Source organism: Amia ocellicauda, chromosome 13, assembly GCF_036373705.1.
Source record: "Amia ocellicauda isolate fAmiCal2 chromosome 13, fAmiCal2.hap1, whole genome shotgun sequence".
Lineage (NCBI taxonomy): Eukaryota > Metazoa > Chordata > Actinopteri > Amiiformes > Amiidae > Amia > Amia ocellicauda.
Window position 1 is genome coordinate 5,187,788 of NC_089862.1, and position 22,700 is coordinate 5,210,487.

General features: G+C 36.0%; 1 protein-coding gene across 1 annotated transcript in view; it reads right to left on the reverse strand.

Annotated features, from left to right (window-relative positions):
* The window catches only part of ctnna2 (catenin (cadherin-associated protein), alpha 2), a 467,074-nt gene that overhangs the window by 12,760 nt on the left and 431,614 nt on the right, over positions 1–22,700 (reverse strand). The window contains exons 14-17 of the mRNA XM_066719775.1: positions 19,758–19,871; positions 12,865–13,046; positions 10,439–10,544; positions 4,238–4,372 (exon numbers count right to left, since the gene is read on the reverse strand). Of these exons, the coding sequence (XP_066575872.1) occupies positions 4,238–4,372; positions 10,439–10,544; positions 12,865–13,046; positions 19,758–19,871 (537 nt within the window). The remainder of the gene's footprint in view (positions 1–4,237; positions 4,373–10,438; positions 10,545–12,864; positions 13,047–19,757; positions 19,872–22,700) is intronic.

The following is a 22,700-nucleotide window of genomic DNA, read 5'->3' on the forward strand; positions in this document are numbered from 1 at the left end:
TCTCTTGCTTGTTTGATTGCTAATAGCATATTGATCCAAGGATCATCTGCAGCTATTCCATGAAGGATATGATGCTTTGATCAAAATGCTACTAGCAAGGGGTATAGATTCGTACTTTTGAATAGCTGCTATAGGCACCATTGTCCTGAACTCAGGGTTTTGAGGGTCTATGTCTGTTTAAGTCTATAAGGTGTGTTAAAGTAGATGGCAAAACCCAGATAAGTAATTTGCATATATTAGTGACAGAAGAACAGAATGCAGGTCAACTGGTTTGTGTTGAATGACTAGAATCTCTTATAGAAGTTGGTTTGTTTGTAAACCACGCAATTAGTGTCCATAAAGCCATTTTGAATAAATCCTAAATGTCCTCTTGGGATTGAATGCTGAATTACTTTAGAAGGCACTTTAATACCAGAAAACAAATACATAAATATGATACATAGCCTATATATTAAATATGATTAATATAATCTTCAGATACAGACTTTAGTTAATCTCAACATTTAGGCAGAGATAATGGCTAGCAGTAATTATTTCAGTCAAGCACTTCATTTAGTCATCAACGAGGCTCCATTCCCTTCCCAGAAGGGCACGGTGTCCTGGCTGCTTTCACACATCGCACCACCGCCAAACAGGCTACTGGAGTGACAGGGCCAATTTTGCATTGGCAAGTCAAGATTACCACAAAGTAGGCCTTCAATGTGGAAGTGGATTTCCCATTGTTAAACAATCCTGACAGAAGTGGCAAAATATGTGCTGTGCGACAGGTGGCATCATCTGGTTTCTGTCAGAGGCACAATGCCTGAAACATGCTCATTTCCATTCATGCTAAGAGAGCACTGACATTTCCCTGGCCCTCTGTGAGGTTACAGTGATCTCCTCAGACAGCCCGTAATGCCTAAACAAGAACTTTTCAGTGGCAAGACCTGACATTTCCAGGCTGTCCACTTCAGGTCACACACGATTCCTCTCTCTGGACTAGGCAGGTCTCGCCTCAATGACAGCTGCAAGGTCTGCCAATCCAACAGCTGGATCAGGGACAAAAACCACATCCTCGTGTATCAGGTGGGTTTCTCCAAGCACTTAGGAAAAACAGAAGGTGGAAAACTATACTATGAGCTCTAAAGGCCTCCTTTCAAAAGATGCCTGTCTGAATTGGAAAACCCCTAGCACTCAATGGATGTGGCAAAGGACAAGATAAACTACTTACAGAACCAACATTGTGAGGTACTGTCCTGCCAGGGAATCAGAGACCAATATACCAAGTATATGAGGTCCGGATATTGAGCGTCCACAATAAGCAAAAAGCAGCTTTTCATCAACATCAAAACCGTGAAATTCCAAAACCTCAATTTTAATGCATGCATGAATTTGGCCCGTGAAGGCCTGAGAGCGAGAGAGAGGAAACCTCATATTGTTGGAAGGTTTTAAAGCGATATGAATGTAGGCAGTTGTTCAGCAGTAATATATTAAAAAATACAATTATAAAATAATACAAAGTAACCTGTAGAATTTCTCACTAACTATATACATTTTCAAACCGATTTCATAAGACTCTTACTATATTTTATCATGCAAACCTGAAAATACAGACACAAGACTATTACACTGGGATTCTAGAAAGTTATATTATTGAAAATGGCAATACAATCTAGGCAATGAAAATAGAAATTTCTATTTCAAACCAAAATGCCAAATTCCCTACAGTATCATTAACTGATATAACAATGTGCCACTTCAGAAAGCAGAGCTGGCAGATGAGAACCAGAACGTCATGTTGTTCGAAATACAGGATCATCACAGTGCATACCAATGAGTTCCTTACAGATCAAGTTGAAATCAAATTCCTGATAAAAATATTGAACTATATAGTCACAATTTTTTTTTTTTAATGAGGCTCTCTATGAGATACCAATTCTATTTCCGACACATTCAGCCAGATCAACGCATGTTTCCCAGTTGCCACCAAACACTTATGTAAGATGACAGGTATCCATTATGCTAGTTTAGAAATTGATCATTTCAGCATCTGAATGACAGTCAATGAGGTGTAAACATTCTAATTTAGTCTAATGGCAAAGCTAAACTACAAGTACTTTCAAATGCAAGTGGACTAATTTGCAATGTAGGTACTTTTACAGCACTTAAGTAAGATTGTACTCAAACCGTGAAGGTGGCTCTCTAAACCGTCTGTTGAGACATTGTATATTTATTCTCTAAAGTGATGTGGATTATTTTCTTTTATTTACTATCAGTCATATTTCATAGCCTATTCAAAATTTAAGGAGATATTTTTACCAACTTATTTAGATTAGTTGTGCATGCATACTATTACACTAATAGTGCTTGAAAGTGCAATATAAAGACAATATAAAGTGAACTTCCAACATCGATAGACAAAAACTACATTAATGATAGAAACAGACAGATAGAATTTCATACACTGTGCACACCTCTTTAAATATTTTGTTTGGTTTCATGCATTTTCCTGCTATTCCTTCCTCTGTACCTAAGGTTTAGTATGTATTTGTAAAAGTATTGTCACACTGTACATTATATAACTTAACAGATTTCCTATCCCTCCCAGTTGCTATAAATGAATCAAAGGCTTTTTTTTTGTACTCAGAGATTTCATGGTTGGTGGCTGGTGTTTGATCACAGTTCAAACTCAACGACAGTGTTGAAATTAATTTAAGAGAGGTGAAAAAAGAAAAAAGTATCACAAAGAGCAATGTAAAAGTATGTCAGACACAGGGATTAATGCTGTCCTTATTTACCCTGTGGAAATCCTTTGCTGGATATTAATAGAGAGAGACTTACAGGCAGGATTCAAGTGTGGGAATTGCCAACATTTAATCTACCTTTAGTATTTGTTTGTTGGTTTACACTTGACTATAACTCCAAAATCAAAGCAAAGCATATTATGCGTCATGCCTTTTTTTCCATATCAACCTTTTCAATTCACTGGAGTGATGCCCTCTACAGCAAGTACTTCCCATTAGAAAGTTCACCTTGCCTTTCATAAAAATTAAAACAAAACACTTCTACATTGCACATTATTTTGACTGCCCAATCATACACTATGATTTGCAATCAAGTGCAGGCAAAGATTTCTAAAGTTCTGAAAACATGTACAATGAGATATAGTTATTTTATAGTATATTTGTGACCAAATAAGTACAGAAATTGAAATATGGTATTTAATTTATAACACCCTAACCAGAGATTGCCGTACATTTTCATGAAATAAAAAGCCACAATTTGATTGTAATTTTAAATAAAAACAAATCTAGGGTTAAAGCTCATGGCACATATCCTCAGTGGAGTAGCTACGGACAAGTACATATTGTATAATATGTACTTTCAAAGTCATTACACGAACAGATTGTGTACAGTCAGGTAGAGGTCAATGACTAGGTATGGTGTAATTGTTATTTCATCCTGTGATAACGACACCTGTGATTTAAGTAGGGATTAATCCCTGGTGTCCTGCTCCTAATCATCTGCCGAGGGTACTGAGATATCAGGAATGCTGGCTCTCCAGTGCACCCCCTTAGCCCACCATTGTCCTTCACTAAATGTGCTGGTTTACATGGGTACGAGTATAGATGTGAGCAGTTGCAAGTAATCTGTGAATTCGTGGAAAGAAAGACATCAAAAGTTTCGAGAGAGGGCTGAAATAACAGAGAATGGTTTTAAAATGAAGCTGTATGGCCTGTTAAATAATAATAATAATAATAATAATAATAATAATAATAATAACTACAAAAAGCCAGAGATACTAGGTTTCAAAAGGTAGGGTATGCTAACTCCCAAAGAATCCCCAGTGTGATTTTCAAAAAGGCCAAAATAAGAATTTGGTTGCGGAGAAATAATACAAATATTCCATACACTTTATTCAAGTTGAGTATAAAACGTATCACACATTTATTTTCTGCCCCTTTAACAATATAAAGTCAGTGTTTTGATCATATATATTTAATAATCAGTTGTGACCAGATTCTTGTCCTGCCCCATTTGAAAATCTCACTGCAAATAGCTTCACAAATGTTGTATTCCCCTAACATTGTATTAAAAGTAATTGTGGCTTATTTGACAACATTCTAGAATAGTGGGTGCGACATGGAAAGTTCTGTTGCAGAGGCCTGTTATTCAGCCATGAATAATGAAGAGTCCGCATTGGCCGGTAAAAACTGCTGCTCAGCAATGAAGGAGCAATGGAGAGATGGGTACTTACCCCGGACACGATGAGCTCTCCTCCGAGGTTCTGCACCTCAGCCTTCACCTTGCTGCAGATGTTCAGCTGATGACAGTAGAGTGCAATTCTCTGCAGGTATGCCAGCAAGTCCTGCTTACAGGCTGAATCAGGGCACTGGAAGACAAAGAACACTGTTGTCAGATGACAGGATTGGTTCTCTTGGTAAGTGAAGGTAATCAAAGCCCTCCAGCTAGAACGCCTCTGAATAAAAACCAGCAGACATCCTGTACATGTGGATCTGCACAGTATACTGATTTGTAGTAAAGAGCATTTTTTTATACACAGTATGCTTACACAGAAAAGGCCTTCTAAGTTGTCATGTGACAATTTAATGCCACGCAATCCTGGATGTTGCCCTGTACATTGTCTATATACCGCAGCTAACTATCTGACTTGTCAAATTTATACTGTGCACCTCGGTTCAGCTATAATTATAAGTTATAACCTTATAATTATAAGGTTCAGAGTAGAGGTGTCAGATGACCTTCTGTCTATCTACAGCTGAGGCCTATCTGAAAAGTTTGACCTTCTTTTCTGTGGCTGAAGGAATATCATTGGACATAAAGCATCAATTGGTAAAAATGATATTAAACTATTACTTCACTTGACTGTTATAATATATTCTTCTTTAATGTCCTAACACAATGTATCGTTGGTGTAAATGACACAGCATCACTTCTTGTTCAGACCTGGTTTCTGCTGTCTTAGTGCCATTTTGTTCATTGATTTCTGCATGTGGGCCGTGGCTCAAGGAGTCAAAAGAGTTAGATTTCAAATGGACTGCATCTCAATCTGAGGCCAAGCGGAACCAAGGTGTACGAGACTGACAGCAGTGATACACCAACAGGGACATTTTTCAGAAGAAGTAGAAAAAATCCCTTCAAATAAAGTAGGTCTACATAATAAGGCCTGCAGGAGGAGGTAGCTTCATTTGCTCTAACTATATCTAAGCTTTTTGTTAAACATTCCCATGATTATCGAATCAAGTGTCTGACACAGAGAAATGCACAATATTTTTTAACCTGAAAGCTAAAGTGGACATTTAAATTCAGCATACGCTCTTTCAAATCAATACAAGATTCTGTTCTAATTTAGAGTAATAAAGAGCTGGAATGGAGAAAGGTGTTGCGCTGCTAGAGTCACAGTGTTACACATTTCCAAGTCGCCCCGAACCAGGCTTACAAGACAAATTAACTCGGAATTATAAAGAGACAAAATCTTTTACGAGGAAATCCAACTTCTCATAGGAGGACGCGACCCTTGAGCCATAACACAATTAAAAAAAAAGGTCTCTTCCAGTAAAAGCACTCGCTATGAGAGCTAATACAATCATAAAAATAACAGGTTCCAAGCTGTTAAGTCTGAAATCCATTTCAGTATTATAATGCAGAAGACAACAGTTGTGCAAGCATGCGAATAAGTGAGGCAGTAGTGTGTCACCAACTGGCCATAAGAAAAACATCTCTTTCTACTACTGCTAATGGTGTTTATTGTTTTAATATTTACAACTAAAACTATTGTATTATAATTAATAATTAGGGAAAATAGGAAAACAATATGTATCCCTTGATAAGTAGCATATTTTACTGCAGTTAAGGAAAAGACTTATAATGAAAATCTAACTTTAAAAACATTGACTAGGCCTATATGCAATGGAATATGGCATAATATATGCCTAGCTCATGCTTATTTTCTATTTCTGTATCTAAAGGCCCAGGTGCACCTTGACATTTGCTGTGAAATTACTGTAATATCTCCAGATACTGCAATATCTTCAGTTCAGCTTTTTTTTTTTTTTTTTTGCAATCATATTTCTAGCTTTGAGGTCCCTATTTCAGCTATTAGTCAATTGCCTTTTTAGTGCTCTCTGCATAATTAAGTGGGTATGGCGTTATACTGGTTGAAATTCACATGGTGCAGATTCACATTCACACATGCAATATACTTTATAAGTCAAGCACACACTGAATAAAGAAGTCGTATATTTTATCTCTTGTAAAAAATCTGTCATAAGTGGTTTATTTTTATTCATGATGATTTATTAATTTATGTACACATTTAGCTCGAAAGAAAACAGTTTAAATGGGAACATAAATGCATTGTTGTGAGATTATGGATCAACTAAGCTGCATAACTTTGTGACAAGCTATAACTACCACCTAGGAAATTATATTTATTTTGTTCCATTTGACTTTCAGAATCCAGACATGCGTATAACAGACGTTTATTATCACATTGGCATTTCTTTCTTGCATCAAAAGGTATGAAGTTAGCCAAAATAGAAGCCTTATACTATATAAAATGTATATAATATATAATTTATAAATATTTAATATATAACATATATTCCAATTCTAGAAGTACATGGTCTTCCCAGGACTAACATTTACCGCAGGCTTTAGATGACGTGTGAATAGACAAGCCTATCTCACTGGTGTGAAGCTTGCAGAGCTCTTTTTTAGACGTCACCAAGCTCTGCACACCTTCAATCATCACAAAGCATATGCTGACGTCAGATAATAATACGTGCACCATAAAATCACTGAAGTGCTTCCTTGGAAAGCCTCGCCACCTAACAAGACACTGTGTGACAAGCATGGAAGTTGACAACAAAGTGATGTGCCAAGAAAGCCTTGACAACAGCTAGAAGTCCTTCTGGTCGAGTTGTGGAACAGGCTAGGTGTTCATTCAGACTCCCTTTCAATCAATGATGCAGTGCGGTATGGCCTGTATTGGTGCTAACAGTCATTACACACAACATTGATTTCAGAACACTACCCTCTACACTACTGAGACAATGGCCCATAAAGAAAAGTCACCAATGATAAGGCTTTGTTGTCTCATTCATTACTCAAATGGGTGAAAGTTAATTACAAGCAATTGCCATAGAACAGTATATGAGGCACTAGTTGGACAGCCAAATCTGACTTCAAACATGTGGTACATTGTTAAAAGGTAGTCAATACCTATGCCACTCACTTTTCCAATTGTCCAATCAATTGAAAAGACCCCTAAAGCATTTAAGAATGTAATTACAAGATTGTAGTAGAATAACATTCAGAAAAGTATTGTCTCCAAACAAAGAAATCGAAGGAACTCTGTTTAGCAGTTGCTGAAAATATTTATTTACAATATCGCATGTCTAATTTCACCTTTTTTATCACCCTAAAACAATTTGTGAACCTGGCCGGCATACAAATTAGATTAAAATAGCTTTTTATATCTATGGCTAATAGGCCATTTCTTTACCAGATTTTCTCCTGATGTAAATAAATGTGATGGTCCATTAGTTTGAGATGCAAGGGTTCAGAGGCAGGTTTCACATTCTCGTACGAGAACAGATTTTACACGCTGCTACAGAGAGCAAATGGATAAAAGCAGTAATGCTTCACTGTATGGTGGCTTCCTTTACTCGTTTGTTTCCTAAAGTTAAATTCAATGAGCTTAACAGAAATGAATTGATAAAAGCCAGTTCAGTTCTCACAAAAGAGAGAAAATGACAAATTTAAGGGACAAATTAAATGAAATACAAATCAACAAAAGATAATTGATATTAAAATAAAAGTTGCATTTTTGTATTATCATTTACTTGCCAGGAGTATTCAGTTGCTGACTCCATAATATATATATTTTTATTTTTTTTACCTCCAAACACATAACAGCCCTTCTTGGGGCTTCCTACAAAGGGGTCAATTTGTAGCACCCTGTGTTGATTTATGTTGTAGGCAACTGAGAACTTTTGACTGGAGCTGATTACTCAACTCAATTCTCAGGTTGCTTGTTCGGACTCATTTTAAATGTACCCAATTTAAATATCTAACGATTGGACTGAATTGTTCAGAGTCATATGGTGCTGCTGAAAGAGAGTCACATTCTAAGCAGAAAGGACAAAAAAGCCCATCAAATAAATAAATAAATGGATAGAGCACAAGTTACACACATTCAGACTCACACCCACACTCACAGTATTATCAAATAGTAATTATATACAGCAATTAAGAGACCACTCCAAGTTCAGAAATCAGTGTTAAGTGGTCTCTTATTTTTTTCCAGAGATGTATATATAAATAAATATTGATAATTTGGAAAAAGGACAATCAACCAAAAAACAAGTGGACAGCAAAGTTACTCTGAAAGCTTGTCCTCAAAAATCAGATTTGCAATTATTCGCTATTTTCTGAATAAAAAACAGCTTAACAGCTTGTTGGGATTCACAGGTAGTTATGTACAGTCATCCCCAGGCCTAAAAAAAGATTCTGTTGTAGTGTTTGAGATTGATTTTCAGAATACTGAAAACACTCACACTAAATTGTGTAATAATAATAATTATTATTTTAGATAATTTGCATTTATTTCAAGGAAACAATCATTTAGAGAGGAAAGGTTGAATGCCGAGACTTCATATGATCAGAAACAATAGTATGTGGACTTAAAACTGTCTCATATCAATACATTTACAGTGAAACATGTTTTTATAAATATGTTTTTAAATGCTACAATAATGAATTTACTGTGAATTCCAGTCAATTTGAAACATACAAATATAATTTGAAAGAAATGCAAAAGATGTTTGTAAAAGAGAAATATAGTAACCATATCCAATAAATATGTATACAGTGACAGCATTTCATATCTGTCTCCTCCTCAGAAGAAATTATCATAAACACAATCTTCCCCCAAGGCACTGAAATTAGATATACAAAACTAGAAATAGAAGTTCTCCAGAACAAAAGAGCTTAGCTTGTGAATAAATGTGGCTTCGGAGCAAACCGGGTGGGCTAGTGCTTATTTCACAACCTTATTAAGTACTGTCTTACTGAACTATTGACACTATCACTGAACCCCAACTGAGCACTTTGCAGTAAATGCCACCTTGGGGAACTGTGCTCCATAATGATTGAAAGAGAAAGATCCGCATTGTCCTTGAAAAATAAACCATCTTCAATAGAAACCAATTCCAGACTGTGTTGCAGGCTATAGTCTGAGCACTACCGAATTCAGTTCAGCTTGATGTACAAAAAAACAAACAAACATTGATATGAAATACAAAATACTCTCATGATTTGTACTATAGGAATTCAGGCAACATCCTACAGCTGTGGGTCATTCTATGTCTAGCATTACTGTGGCTAGAATATTAAAAACACCTTTGAGAAAGTACACCTTGTGAAACTGTACCGTGACCCCGGTCGATACAAATATGACGTCAACAACACTGACAACATTTCTGACTTCAGACACGGACCGTGAACAGTCTGCGGCTCGGTGCATTCACCACGTTTCACTTGCCCTACAACTAATAGGCTACAGCAGGGTTGTTTAACCTAGATTACCTCTGGGTCCACTGGTTTTCTTTCCAACTGTACTCTCATTTATTTAATTGATCCCTCTATTTAATAATGTGTTTAATTAGAGCTTCATAGTTGTGTTTTGGTGCTGAAACCACTGTAGATTTCCAGTTACCTGACATAAAATAACATGATGTGTCTGACATTTAAGGAACTGAAAACAAGGTAAATGGTCTAATTAGCAGGAACTAACACCAGATTAAATCCAGGACCAGGGGTGAGAATCTCTGGGGTGGATTCTAGAACAGGGATGGAAAACCTTGGTTCTATAGAGCCTTGAGATGTTTTATAGGTGTCTCTAAATTATATAATAACTCCCTATAAGTCCCTATTTTTCTTCAATTAAGTATGCATACTAACTTGCATCCCCCTCTAACTTCCAAGGTTGTGTGAAAAATAAATAATAAAATAAAAACCACATGAGTAACTGTTCCATATGCATAATTATTTTAAGTAATTACTGTATCTGTTCCTAATGAAATGAAGATGCCCCTCACAGAAAGTGGAATATTAAATTAAGTTGAGCCGTGGATACATTTCGGCTCGTACATTCCTTTCCATGTGGTGTATTTCCAAAGGGATGCATTGATTGATTAGATATTTAAAATCTTCTGTCAGCGGGTTCTGGAAGTACTTTGCTAATTATAAATGCACACCTTGTTGGAGTTAATTATATTAAAGACAACCCCCCTTTGATCTTTGAGCTTATGATGCATGCCATCTGGATAACTGAACGGCAAGTTTAGACAGGCGAGTGTCAGTTCATTCTGTGTAATGTGAAAACCGCCAAGCTTGCCAGGGATGTGAAGCAAACCTGTAACCATAGCAATACCTGATCAGCAACAGCGCGGGCGAGTTTGTCCATCCTGGAGCCGGCTTCGGCAATCTTCTTAGCTGCATTAATCACATCCGATGAATTCTTCAGTGGGCCTTTGCCTCTGCAACAGTCCAAAGCAAATTAGTGTTATGCATCAGCTAAATATAACTGTCTGGGTTATTAACAACACATGTGCAGTCAGTGCTATTTTATGAGCAGGCTTTGTACAGTATAGTTAAAGAGAAGATACAGTACAAGAACTGAGTAAACGTCCTACAAAGTTACTCAACACAAACAGCGACAGAAAAGTTAGCAGGAAGCAACAGCAGCATGAAGAGCATAGGGAAAGCTATATCAGCAGTCTGCGCACACAGAAATCTGGTTAACATTCTTGTAAAGCAGTTAGACAGAGAAGCGAATGTCAGTTATTGATCATTAACACTGTGAGAGCAAAGCATCCCGTGATGAACAAAAGCAATAACCACGGCGATAATCGACACAGACAAAGGAGCAGAAAGAATAAAGGCTGTCAGAGAAGGCAATACTTACATTGCACTACATGTCGAAAACAACATCATTTTCCAGTTCTGGATACAACAGTTGCAAACACCACATAATCTACAATCTACTACAATTAGTTTCACAATCATACCATGCTAGGAGTTGGTGAAACAAAGCATCAAACAGGGAACAGGTCCAATTTTTATGGCATGAAAGAACTGCTGTTTCTTTAACAAACAATGTTCACTATGGTTAGGAAGAGAAATCTAAGAGGAAAAAAAAGCTAAATGTGACAGTGTCTGAAGTTTTTCAGATCTATACCTCATAAACCCTGGGAGTAAGTGCAAGAATGACTGACTTGACACAGGGCAAAGGGTTTGAAGGAAAGTAGATGAAGAAAAAGTTATCCCCGTCATCCCCTCCCCAAGAGCAAGTTGAGATTGAGCCTGATAACCCCCTAGTGACTATTTTAGCATAACTGCAACTGCAGGTGTGACTCATTTGTTCAGCAGCAGGCAAGAAAGATTTCTACTACACTCCTTTCCTCCTGTAAAAAAACACACCTTCATTTTCACAGAATGTAAAACGGGATAGTTAATTCATTTTTCGGTTACAGGCATTCAAGTCTAGAGTTCTGCATGGAATTGCAGCAGAAGGCTTTTGTTTAAGGTGGAGGATACCCACTGTGACTCAGTAAAGATGCATGCATTATTCTACAGGAGATGAGAACCAAATACAAGGAAAACAAGACTGAAGGTGTAACATTTAACAGATCTTTTTAAAATAGGAATTTGAAAAGAAAGTTGTCTGATTTCAACAAAACCAAAGAAAAAGAAAGGTCAGCCATGCAAAGAAAACAGCTAAGGGAAAATGAAATAAAATGATTGATCCAAGGTTAAACCATTCTTAAACAGCACTTAACTTGCTGTGGATTTAAATTCCTCATCAAATATGAAAGGAAACAGGAAAGAGGTGTCTTCAAAAAGCTTGTAACCTTCTAAAATGGGTACAGTGGGCACCAAAGTGTTGGGAATGGTCAAAAGGTGCAATTGATTGAAGATTAAAAATATTTTACAAAAAATGCGGGCAAAATGCATCAGCTTGTAGTATTTTCTTTTGAGAAGATGAATGTCATTTCTTATGACTCAGTAATCATGCTGATTTATTCTGTCTTTGTTGTACTGATTTCCAGGTGTCCACATATGCTTGAGTGATAAAGACATTTTGTCATATTGAAAAAGTTCTTCTTTCTATTTTTGCTGCACCCACCTACTGTCAGTAGGCTACAATTGCTTATTTTGTAAACACATTTGATTGCAAGTCTTCATAAGTTTTGCATCAGGGGTCTTTGGGCAGCTCAACCGGGTGGCCGTGAACCTGTGAACCTGTGGTTTTATCAGTATCAAGCCATGTCAGTCCCCCTTGCCTAGCTCTGCTGTTTGTTCTGTGAGCTTGATATATGTAAAGAAGCACGTAAAGCAAATATGCACATTTCAGAAGACTTCTGTTTGCCATTTCATCTTTCCAGTGCTGGCAAAGGGCCAAGGTGATTAGCTGGTAATTGGTAACAAATTAGGAGGCAAAATAACAACAACTAAATATTTACACATTCCAAAATGAAATAATTACCATGGTATCAAACTTGAGGTATGTATTTATTTCTGTAAGCTATTAGTATATGTTTGACTCACTAATACCAAAATAACATTGTGGTTCATATCTCATTTCAGTTTATTTAAGATGTATAAAATACCTGTCAACAGGGGTCAATAAATTTGTGAATTGCCATTTCATAAATTAGAATTTTTCTAATTATATCCTGTAAAATGAAACCGATTTTCATAAATGGGGAAAAGCAAATTCCCTCAAAGTTCATGAATGTCCTGCCTTACTAAATCACGCTGAAAATCACCTGCTGCCTGTCCTATTATTATTTTTACCTGGTAAAGTCTGTCATTTCCATCATGATCATGCACATCTGTTTAGCCAGCACAATGATGTCGTTGCCATTGTCGTCCCACTTGGCCACTTCAGCGTCCAGCTTGCACTTCTCCTGGCGGAAACTCTCAACCTGCTCTGCAATTTTAGCTTTCTCTTCTTGGGGCAGCTGAGCCATAATTGCCTGTAGTTATTGGAGGGAAGCACCAAAGGAGAATGCTATTAGCTAAATAACATACAACAAGGTACAGTATGTGGCCCATATTTATAGAAAACTTTCATTAAAAGACAAGGATTTTCAGAGAAGGCAAACTGAAATATCAGTTTTTTTGTATATTAAGATCAAAAAGTTTAACCAGTAAATACATACAAAGCATTACGTAATGTCATTTCCTAGTTTATTTAAAAATTCCTGTACTTAAGTTTCACACGTAGTTAGAAATAAAATCAAAGCTTGTAAGAACGTCTAAGGTTGTGTATGATTGTGCATCAATGACTTAACTGTTACACAATAAACACAGTAGGCAACAGATTTGCAGATATACTCGTTATAGAAAATGTGGGTCTGTGATGTTGTAATCAAAAGCTATTTTTGCAATACCAAGATCTTGTATTTGGAAATCTGCAGGTGAAAATCATGATTTGGTAGTCTCTCCACTTCTGAAGGTAAGTTCTCTCACATTTCAAATAAAGTTTGTTTACATACTTAAACACTATAAAATAGGATTAGTGCAAAATGTAGACAGTATTGTATGGGATTACATAAACAAACTAGGATACAAAAAAGTAGTGGGTTTAAGATTGTTTTTGAAATTCTAAGCACTGAAACTCATTCCAAAGATAGGAAATACATTTGATAAATCCATTTGGACTCTCTTCCTGAAATATTCATGAATGGTTTTGCATTTCCTGGAGAACTAATGTGTTTGAAGTAGTTTACAAAGAGTAACCCTGTTTCTGAAGTAGTTAATAATGTGTATTAATGTTATATATATATATATATATATATATATATATATATATATATATATATATATATATACCATCACCATCAGCCTATATTGATCCACTGCTTTACGAAGGCCTCCCCAAAATGTCTCCACCTACTTCGATCTACAGCATATATGTACAATATTGCTATTAATCACAGAAGCCCTCTTTGACATTTTATATTAATCATAGGGAGAATCTTTTTTCTTTTATTGTTGTTAAAATGCATTAATATATGCATAACAATTCCTAGCACGCTTTAGACACAATAAATCTTATAGTAGGGTCTCTTACTTGGAACTAAATACTTTTAGTTAAGATAATGCATAAATATTTGATTTTTACTGTTGAATAAATAATGCTTTTGTTCAACATTATTTTGGGGGAGAAGATGACCTGGACTCAAATTAATTTTTGCATTATGTATAATCTTAATCAAGCCCAACAGGAATAATTAAAATGGATGAAGCATCAATTTTTTATGTTTGCTTTTCATTGCTTTCAACAGCACCATATATTTGAGGATGCTTTTGGGGAGTCAAGCTTGCCACAACATTTTATTTCTGCAGACTGACAACGTACGTTAAAGACTCAAATAAGATTAAGAATGACATTTACTTCATTCATAAGAAATTAATGTTTTGCCATGGATTTACCCTCCAGAACCCAACAGACATGCCATTACTCGTTTACAATTAGGGCACTGGTTTGTGCTGCTGGGGTGGAGGGAACTGAGAGGCTATGAAGTCACAATGTTAGTCACCATTTTTAAGTTAAATGTGACTCTGGGTGGGCTGGATTTAGTCAGGGAAACAATATGATGAGTTCTATTTTAATATTCTGAAAGTAAGAAATGATACATTCAGGATTTTAACTAGATATTGTTCTTGTTTGTTTCTTAATCTTATTCGTCTGTTGCACACTGTACTAAGCTTTGTTAGCTGGGTTGAAAACCATGCGATTCTGACAACCAACTTGTGAGCAGGTTGTGAAAATTAGCTGCAGACAAAAGACTGAAGGATGTCTGTGGGGAACAGCAGTCGTAGGCCAGTGCACCACTGCCATGACATGTCACATCCTCTCAATGAGTTTTGAAAAGTTTTGTGCTGGAATTGTACGTATGCACAAGGGGAAAAACAACATAGAAGGAAATAATAGGAAGGAAATGGACAGCTACGTGTATTTTTAAAAATAACCTACATATTCACATTTCTGAGTAAAAACTAATTTAATTACTTTGCTTTTTTAATTGTAATATATTGTTCAGTACTTTTGTGATACGTTTCTTTGTTATTCCATGTTATGACTTGTATACATTAATTTGACATCTTACAATGTAGAATAAATACTCTGAGGAGTAAAACATCAAATAATGAGAACAAGGTGCAATTTAAGAAATATTCAGTATGGATGCACCACTATTAAGACAATATTAATTTATTTTAAGGAACCATTTAAAGATTTTATGAGCCATGGGTTACCAGCTAATCGGAATTCAGCCACTAAATGACAAGTTTTAGAAAGCACAGTATTAATTATGCATTCAAAAACATGAATTATTCACAAATGAAGGTGGGAATGTTAAATTAAGCAGTTGCAAACCATTTTGTGACAAAGGTGTCAGCACAACAACATGCTCATTATTCAGTAATAATAGTTTTAAATGTTACCTTATAAACCCATTTCCCCTGGTTCTGGAATATTGAACTGCATTCTTTAGTTCCAGTTTCATATCTGCCTAATGATGCCTTGTTTTATGCATATTATTCAGGATGTGCTCAATGTCAATTAGTCATCAATTATTACTCATCATATCCCTTACACTGGAAACAACATATTTTGTCACTGGAGATAATAATAATCATTTAAAAACAAAATCTCCCCATTCTGCCTGTTCAATTGTGTGAAACATCCTGCTGCAGTGGAAAGGAAATTATTCCAAATACAAACCCCAGTAGGTAGAATGGAAAGCAAGAAAATATGAAAAAAAATCTGACAAGGGAACGACTCACTTGTAATTTATTGAACCTGCAGAACCAAAAAGAAGAAGAAGAAATAGAAAGGGGGGGATACCACCTAGTAAATGGAGCTGATTGGTATGTCAGAAAAGCTAGGTGCTAGGCAGCGCTTTTCAGAATTCACTTATCCACAAATCCCCTCCCCGCTTACTGATAACAACAAGAGCAGGCCTCTGGTGCTTAATACTGCAGCAAATCCTTCCTGTACACTGCATGCCAATACACTCAACAGCTTTTCTACGTCTGAGAGGATTAAACTTTTTTTTTCCATGTTTTCTCACAGAGAAAGCATCTTAAAATTATTTAATTTGTTTCATTTGAAACAAACGGTCCAGCTTCTCAGATATCAATTTTATGGCTGACCTACTGCTGTGGGTACTGGATTATTTTGTTCACTCTGAGCTTTGTCTTTGTTTAATTTACTTTATTATTATGTTTTTAATATCGCGTTATTATGAGCTTCAATGTTTTTATATAATAAAACGGCTGCAAGAGAAGCTGCTACTCTGACAAAATAATTAATAAACTCTGTGAATATAATCTTTATGGAGTGGAGAATTCATATTAACATTAAACTACAAATAGTTGACCCTTTCCTTCCAGCATGTTTTTATTAATGATACAACACCCAAAGGGCCAAGCAGTCATGCGACAATTTGGTCGCACTGATATGCATTATATAATCATGACAGATCCTTTTATAAATATGCAGACATGGATTCATTTCTAGAATAATATCCCAGTTTACAGGAAATAGAATATTAATAGTCCAGTGTGGTATAGCAATGCTTTAAGTTTGGGCTTTGTTGTCAGTTTGTTGTGCATTGAGTTTTTGTGCTTGTTTGGACTGAATGTTTGGACTGAAGAATAATTTGCTGACAAAAAGATTCCCGTAAGGTGTGTAGAATCATACATTGCTATTTCTGGAGCCTGGATTTGTGTAGAATCTAGTCTGAAAGCCAAGGAAAGACAATAAAATGAATGTAGGCACTTTTGGAGAAAGTGGATATAAGTTTCTTTGTGCAACAACAAGAGTCTGCATCCATGCTGAGTGAAATGTGTTTGATCATGGTGTGACATATACATATTTCAAAGGCTTAAAGCCTGGTAATGTATTTTCATTATTCTTTGTTATTGGGATGGAGTTGTTGTTGGGGAGCAGTAATTAAACAATCATCCCAAATTAACAATCTGATTTATTCCAATCACTATACTGTAAAAAATGAGTCAATTATTAAATACAATATGCATTGTGAATTTGAACGCAATCAAGCTACACAAATGAAGCTAGTATGGGGACTGAAACTATACCGTGTAAAATATTGTCTGTACAATTTACAGTAACTTCATGTATGTGGAGTTGCCAGTAGACTACTGACATCATTACAGTAACACATAAGCTTTTGTAAAGTTTTACACTAAAAAGTGTTTATTGTAATGATTAGATTATACTATTGTAAAGGTTTCTGAATTCCTAGTGCTGTATAGACACACGGGACAGTTTGGGTGGTTTCTGAATTATACACACCTCTCTGACTCCTCCCTATAGTAGCAGGGTCAGTGCCCTAGTTCAGCTTTGTATATCTCTTTTTTTTTCTTATTGTAGCTCAGTTCACTGGAACATTTAGTGTTGGCACAACATGAGCTGGCCAGGATTCAAACCTACAATCTGACACATTAGCAATTTGTGTCACACCCACTGAGCCATATATCACCCTATTGCACTAGCGAAGATGTCAACATGGATTTTGTGATTGAGTGATCTCTGCATACTATGAACTCTACCATGGATTTGTGAATTAACTTCCAAGTCCTATGGTCAAATACAGGAAAAACGGTATGGAATGAATTCACTGTCAAAATTCAAGAGCGCAGAAATACACCTTGTACGTGTAAAACTGAAGTTTCTGCACTTGCGTTTTTTATTTTACACTTACAATGCCATTCTGCGCTTGTTCAATATCATTTTCACATTTGCAGCTGTGTCAGCGCGCACACGGAACTCGCTGCGCTGGTGATTCGTGCCACCGGCAATTCACGCGACACACTTGCAGTTCTTTTTGACCCTCTTTTCTCATTGACGTCAAAAACCTAAGTGTAGATCGGGCATCCTAGATTATCTCTGGTCAGCATGGGGAGAATCTAAAACATGTAGAAAATGCTTAACGTGGCTTAATGTCCTTTAAATACTTTTCAAAGTTTGTACTTTTAGACATTTCAGATATTACTCTTATTGATTATTATAACTGGAATTATTTTGTACAGTAATCAATATTTTGCAATGACTAGCTATATTCATTTTTTAGTTTGCTACAACATATGCAATCATTCTTAAATGCGACTGCACAGAGCAAGAATGGGAGGCAAGCTTCTCTCAGAGAGGTGTTTTTAAAGTGCAACTCATTAAATAAGTAAGATGCAAGTTTTTCTTGAGAGCAGTGTGGTTCTGAATGAACCTTTTGAGTCCCGGCCATGAATCCAAGACTGAAAAATAACTAGAAAAAAATACATTTAATGGGGAAAATCATAAAGGGCTAGCTGAAAGCAGCTGAAACGTTTCATTGTCTGACAACCAGAGCATAGAAAAACTTAGAGTAATCTTAAAAGTAGCAGAACATTACCTTTAAGGGTATAAGTAGAGGCCCACTAACAAGAGCAAATAATTCAATTAATTAACACAGTAAAAAGTGCAATGTTTGTCTTTGGATTTCTTTCAATCTATGGTTGCATCACCTCTCCCCACCGGAAGAAAACCCGTCTACAGATTTCCAGTTCGCCTTAAATGCATTTTCATTACCGCTACAAAGTCAGGAGAATTCAGTTTCCCATCCCCATAAGTATTTTAGCTGACTCTCCTCATGCTGGGGGCCATGTTTGATGAGAATGGAGATCGATAGTGCTGATGATCATCTAGGATGCCTAATCTACACTTTGTTTTGTGTGATATCAGTGAGAAAAGAATATCAAAAAGAATTGCAAGCGTGTAGTGTGAATTGCAAATGCGCAGACGAAACTACAGATGAGAAAACAATATCGAACAATAAAACAATAAACAATAAGTGCAGAATAGCAAGTTCATGATCATCTCAGTCCCAGAACTACACCCAAGCTGAAAATTAAAATTAAAAACTTAATCCAGTACACAAGTTTAGATAATTCCCACAGTGGTCATCAAGCTATCAATGACAGATCTGGCTTCTTCTGAAGTTTTTGAAGTATACCCAAATCACACTAAAATTACTAAGATATCAGTCAGCAGTAATGTACAGTAAAATACAGGTGAATTTACTGCAGTTTTTACTGTGTAGTCAACTCATCAAATTACAATATCCCCTAATAATCAGGTGCAATTATGGCTAAACCTGAATTATTAAAGAAAAAATAACTAAACCCAATGACAGAAGTACTTTCTAATATTTTCACACAAAAAAAAAATCTAAAATAAAAAATCTAAGCATTCTGCATTATTCAGAATATGTGTTTTAAACTGGCTGCATTTCTCCATTAATTCAGTAGGAGCAGATCCATGTAAAATGTTTAAAATATTCAAAGGGTGATTTTAACATGGCAGAGATGTTTGCCTTATAATGCCCATTTTGTGTCTACACAGAAAGACATGATGGAGTTGGGGAATTAAATGTTTTAGTTGAGGTGTGTAGAAATCACTCTTTGTATCAACCTTTTTGGTTTTGTTTTATGATTGCTTGTAATTGCCACATTACTCACCAAATGTGAGCCATTAGTAGCTATGTTTACGGTTGATCTGTGTAATGAGTTGACATACTTGGTATTTTGTTTGAGGAAAAAGCCCTTGTGTAACTGCTTTTGGGATCAGCAGCGACAGCTCAGATCCTGCCTTGGTGAGGTGGGGAGGGCTTAACACTCACCCGGGCGCTCTGTCCTGCAATAAGCTGATCGTCTTCAGTCTGAACACTCGTCCTGCTGCGTGCATCATAGTCCTCTTGTTCAAAGTCAGAGTCATCCTCGAGCTCCTCTGGGGTCTGTGGGGAACAAAATCAACAGGAAACATGTCACAAGCCTTTGATGGTTCAAGAAAGAGAAACAAAGAGTAAAAAAGTCAGCGGCTTTTCAAATTTTGACAGCTTATGTATAGCAGAGCAAGACTACAGAGAGCAAACGCCGTCACTCAAACGAAAGAGGTTAAAAGGTTAAAAGGAGGCTGCGTCTCCGACAGTCCTACAGACTAGATAAACTCAAACAAATACATTTCAGATGTAACATACTTTAGCCCTCCTTCATTCTCTTCTTTTTCAGTGGTTGAGTAAACTAAAGCAGCCCCACTACAAAAGCCCCTTAATTTTTGTCTTCACCTGCCTGTGATTATTATTTGATTTGCTTTAAAGCAAATGATCTGAAGACAACTTACACTTGTATCTTTCCCATTAGCAATGTAGCATATTGTGTTATACCCTTGGAATGTGAAAATAGCTCTGCTTTAAATACTGCTTTCAATGTAGAACATTTTAATCATCTGGGCCATCGTTTTCAAGACCACAAGCTATATAATGATGAAGTACTCAGAAAGTATACACCAAAACATGTCTTTCACCTACTGGTAACTAACCTACTGAGAGCACCCTGAGGGCATTTACAAACTGTAATGCTTCCCCAACTCTGTGGTGTCTCTAGACACTTGAACACCCACTTGAGCTGAAGAGTGATCTGGATTAGCCTTAAGAAGTATATTGAGCTTCACAACACACTCCAGCACCAATGAGAGAGCACTCACAATCCGCATATTCAACACAGGATGGGCGAATTGTACTTTAAAAATAGAAAAAAAAGCTTGCAAGAGATACTTGAATACACAAATGTTTCAGAGAAGCTGGAGAAAAGTTCCTCTCAAATGTGCTTATGCAGAACATTTGATTATTCTGAGGTAATTGCACCGGACACATAAAGATACAGTCCCAGAGGTGCATTTAATACTACCATTTGGAATCGCTCATTTTTTTACCTCCGATAATGTGCTAATTTGCTCAAAGATATCATATTAGAATAGACATAGTGCAGAGTACAGTAGAAATGAACTAAAATGCAGACACCACAATCTAAAACATAATTAGGTAGCAGTAATTATGTTTTTTTTTCCTAACAAGATACAGTTGTAAAACAATGGAAAGTTGTATTTCATTTGCCTCAGCGTGTGTTCAATTAGCTTCTAAGTATCACATACTAATTAAGTGTTTGCTAACTCAAATACTCAACGTACAGTTTAATTAATTAACATTTTTAGATTTTTTTTTGTATGTATTTTTACAGTTATAGTTTATTTCAGGGTCGTGGACAGCAATGGGGTATGCTTTTATTGTATCCAAACTGATAACTACTTAAAATTAGTCAAAATGATTGTGTGTTCATTGTACTGAGTGATTGATCATTTAGAGAAACCAAGCAATACGTTCCTGAAGATGACCTGTAGTGTAACACTAGATTTTGGAAACACAATATTCTATATTACTTCCCTTTATATGTGACCAACATATGTAACATCCTTTACTGTTTCCCTGCAATGTTTTATTAAAAAGACACAAATGGATATGAGGTTGTTTTGTACTTATTCACGTTTCTGCAAAGAAGAAATAAGACTAATTTGATGCTTAAACCATTAGATGTAGGCTGAGGTTTGTCTTATGAATATTATGTATAATCATTGCAAATAATTGAAGTGGAGAACCTCTAAACAATGAAGAATATCTAACACCGCATTTTATGATAAGTAACATATGAAGCAAAATTATTTAAAATGGACTGGGATTACATTTGGTGCACATTTGTGTATACAAAGAATTTTAATGAAAGTAGATAGTATATATCTATTTAACTAGATTAATTCTACCAAAAGGATGACATTTAAAAAATAATTACTGTACATTTATAAACCCTGTGATTTTAACTTTGATTTCTACTTACTGTGATTTTTGTGCTGTGTGTAGAAGACTGTAAACAGTGTTTTTGTAATTTAAGACATTTATTCAGATCAGCCTTTACAGTCTTCGGATCAATACCAGGAGTAACCAAATGATACATTTCCCCCAATGCCATAAACCTGCACTCTGTATGATAGTCCCCATCACCAGCTGCACTGTGCCCAGAAGATTTTATTGTCATTCTGTGAACGACTTCTTGGTTTGTTAAATGGAAGAAAATGAATGTCAAAAGACAGTCATTTAAATATTTAATTTTGTTCATCTAAGATGAATTTAAGAAGAACAATGTTGGCAAATGATTATTCCCAGTAGCTGTTCAAATCATGCACTTTGTTTAACTCAAAATAAAAGAAAGTTTGACGTAGTGTACTTATTTGGGAAGGACCCATAGAACTGACTGTTGGTTTTCATTCTACCTGAGCCCTTGATAATGTAATTGAATCAATACCTGACTTAACCAGTCTAAATTACCTCTGTTTCCTGGTCTTTAGCCATTGAGTTACGTTGCACATCAGCTGTAAATAGTTTCATTTGAAAATGTAACGAGTTGAGGGATTTTAAGGTGGGCCTGCACAGGAGACTTAATTAACTGATTGACCAGCATGGGAATGTGGGAAATTCCATTTCAAAGGCTGGCTGGTCAATAAATCAGTTAACCTCCTTGTGCCGGCACTTAAACATAAAAGGAAACTCTGGGGTGTAATTCAGCTCAGGTGTACTTTAGCTAGTTAGTGCAGTTATTGAAAACCTTTCTATTATTAAATATGCATTTTGAAGGTTTTCATTTTTGTTATTTTTCTTGCATTTGTGCTTATTTTTCTTTCAAGGCACTGATGCAGGATCTTCCTGGGTCTAAAGTATGTTAATTGAAAATGTTTA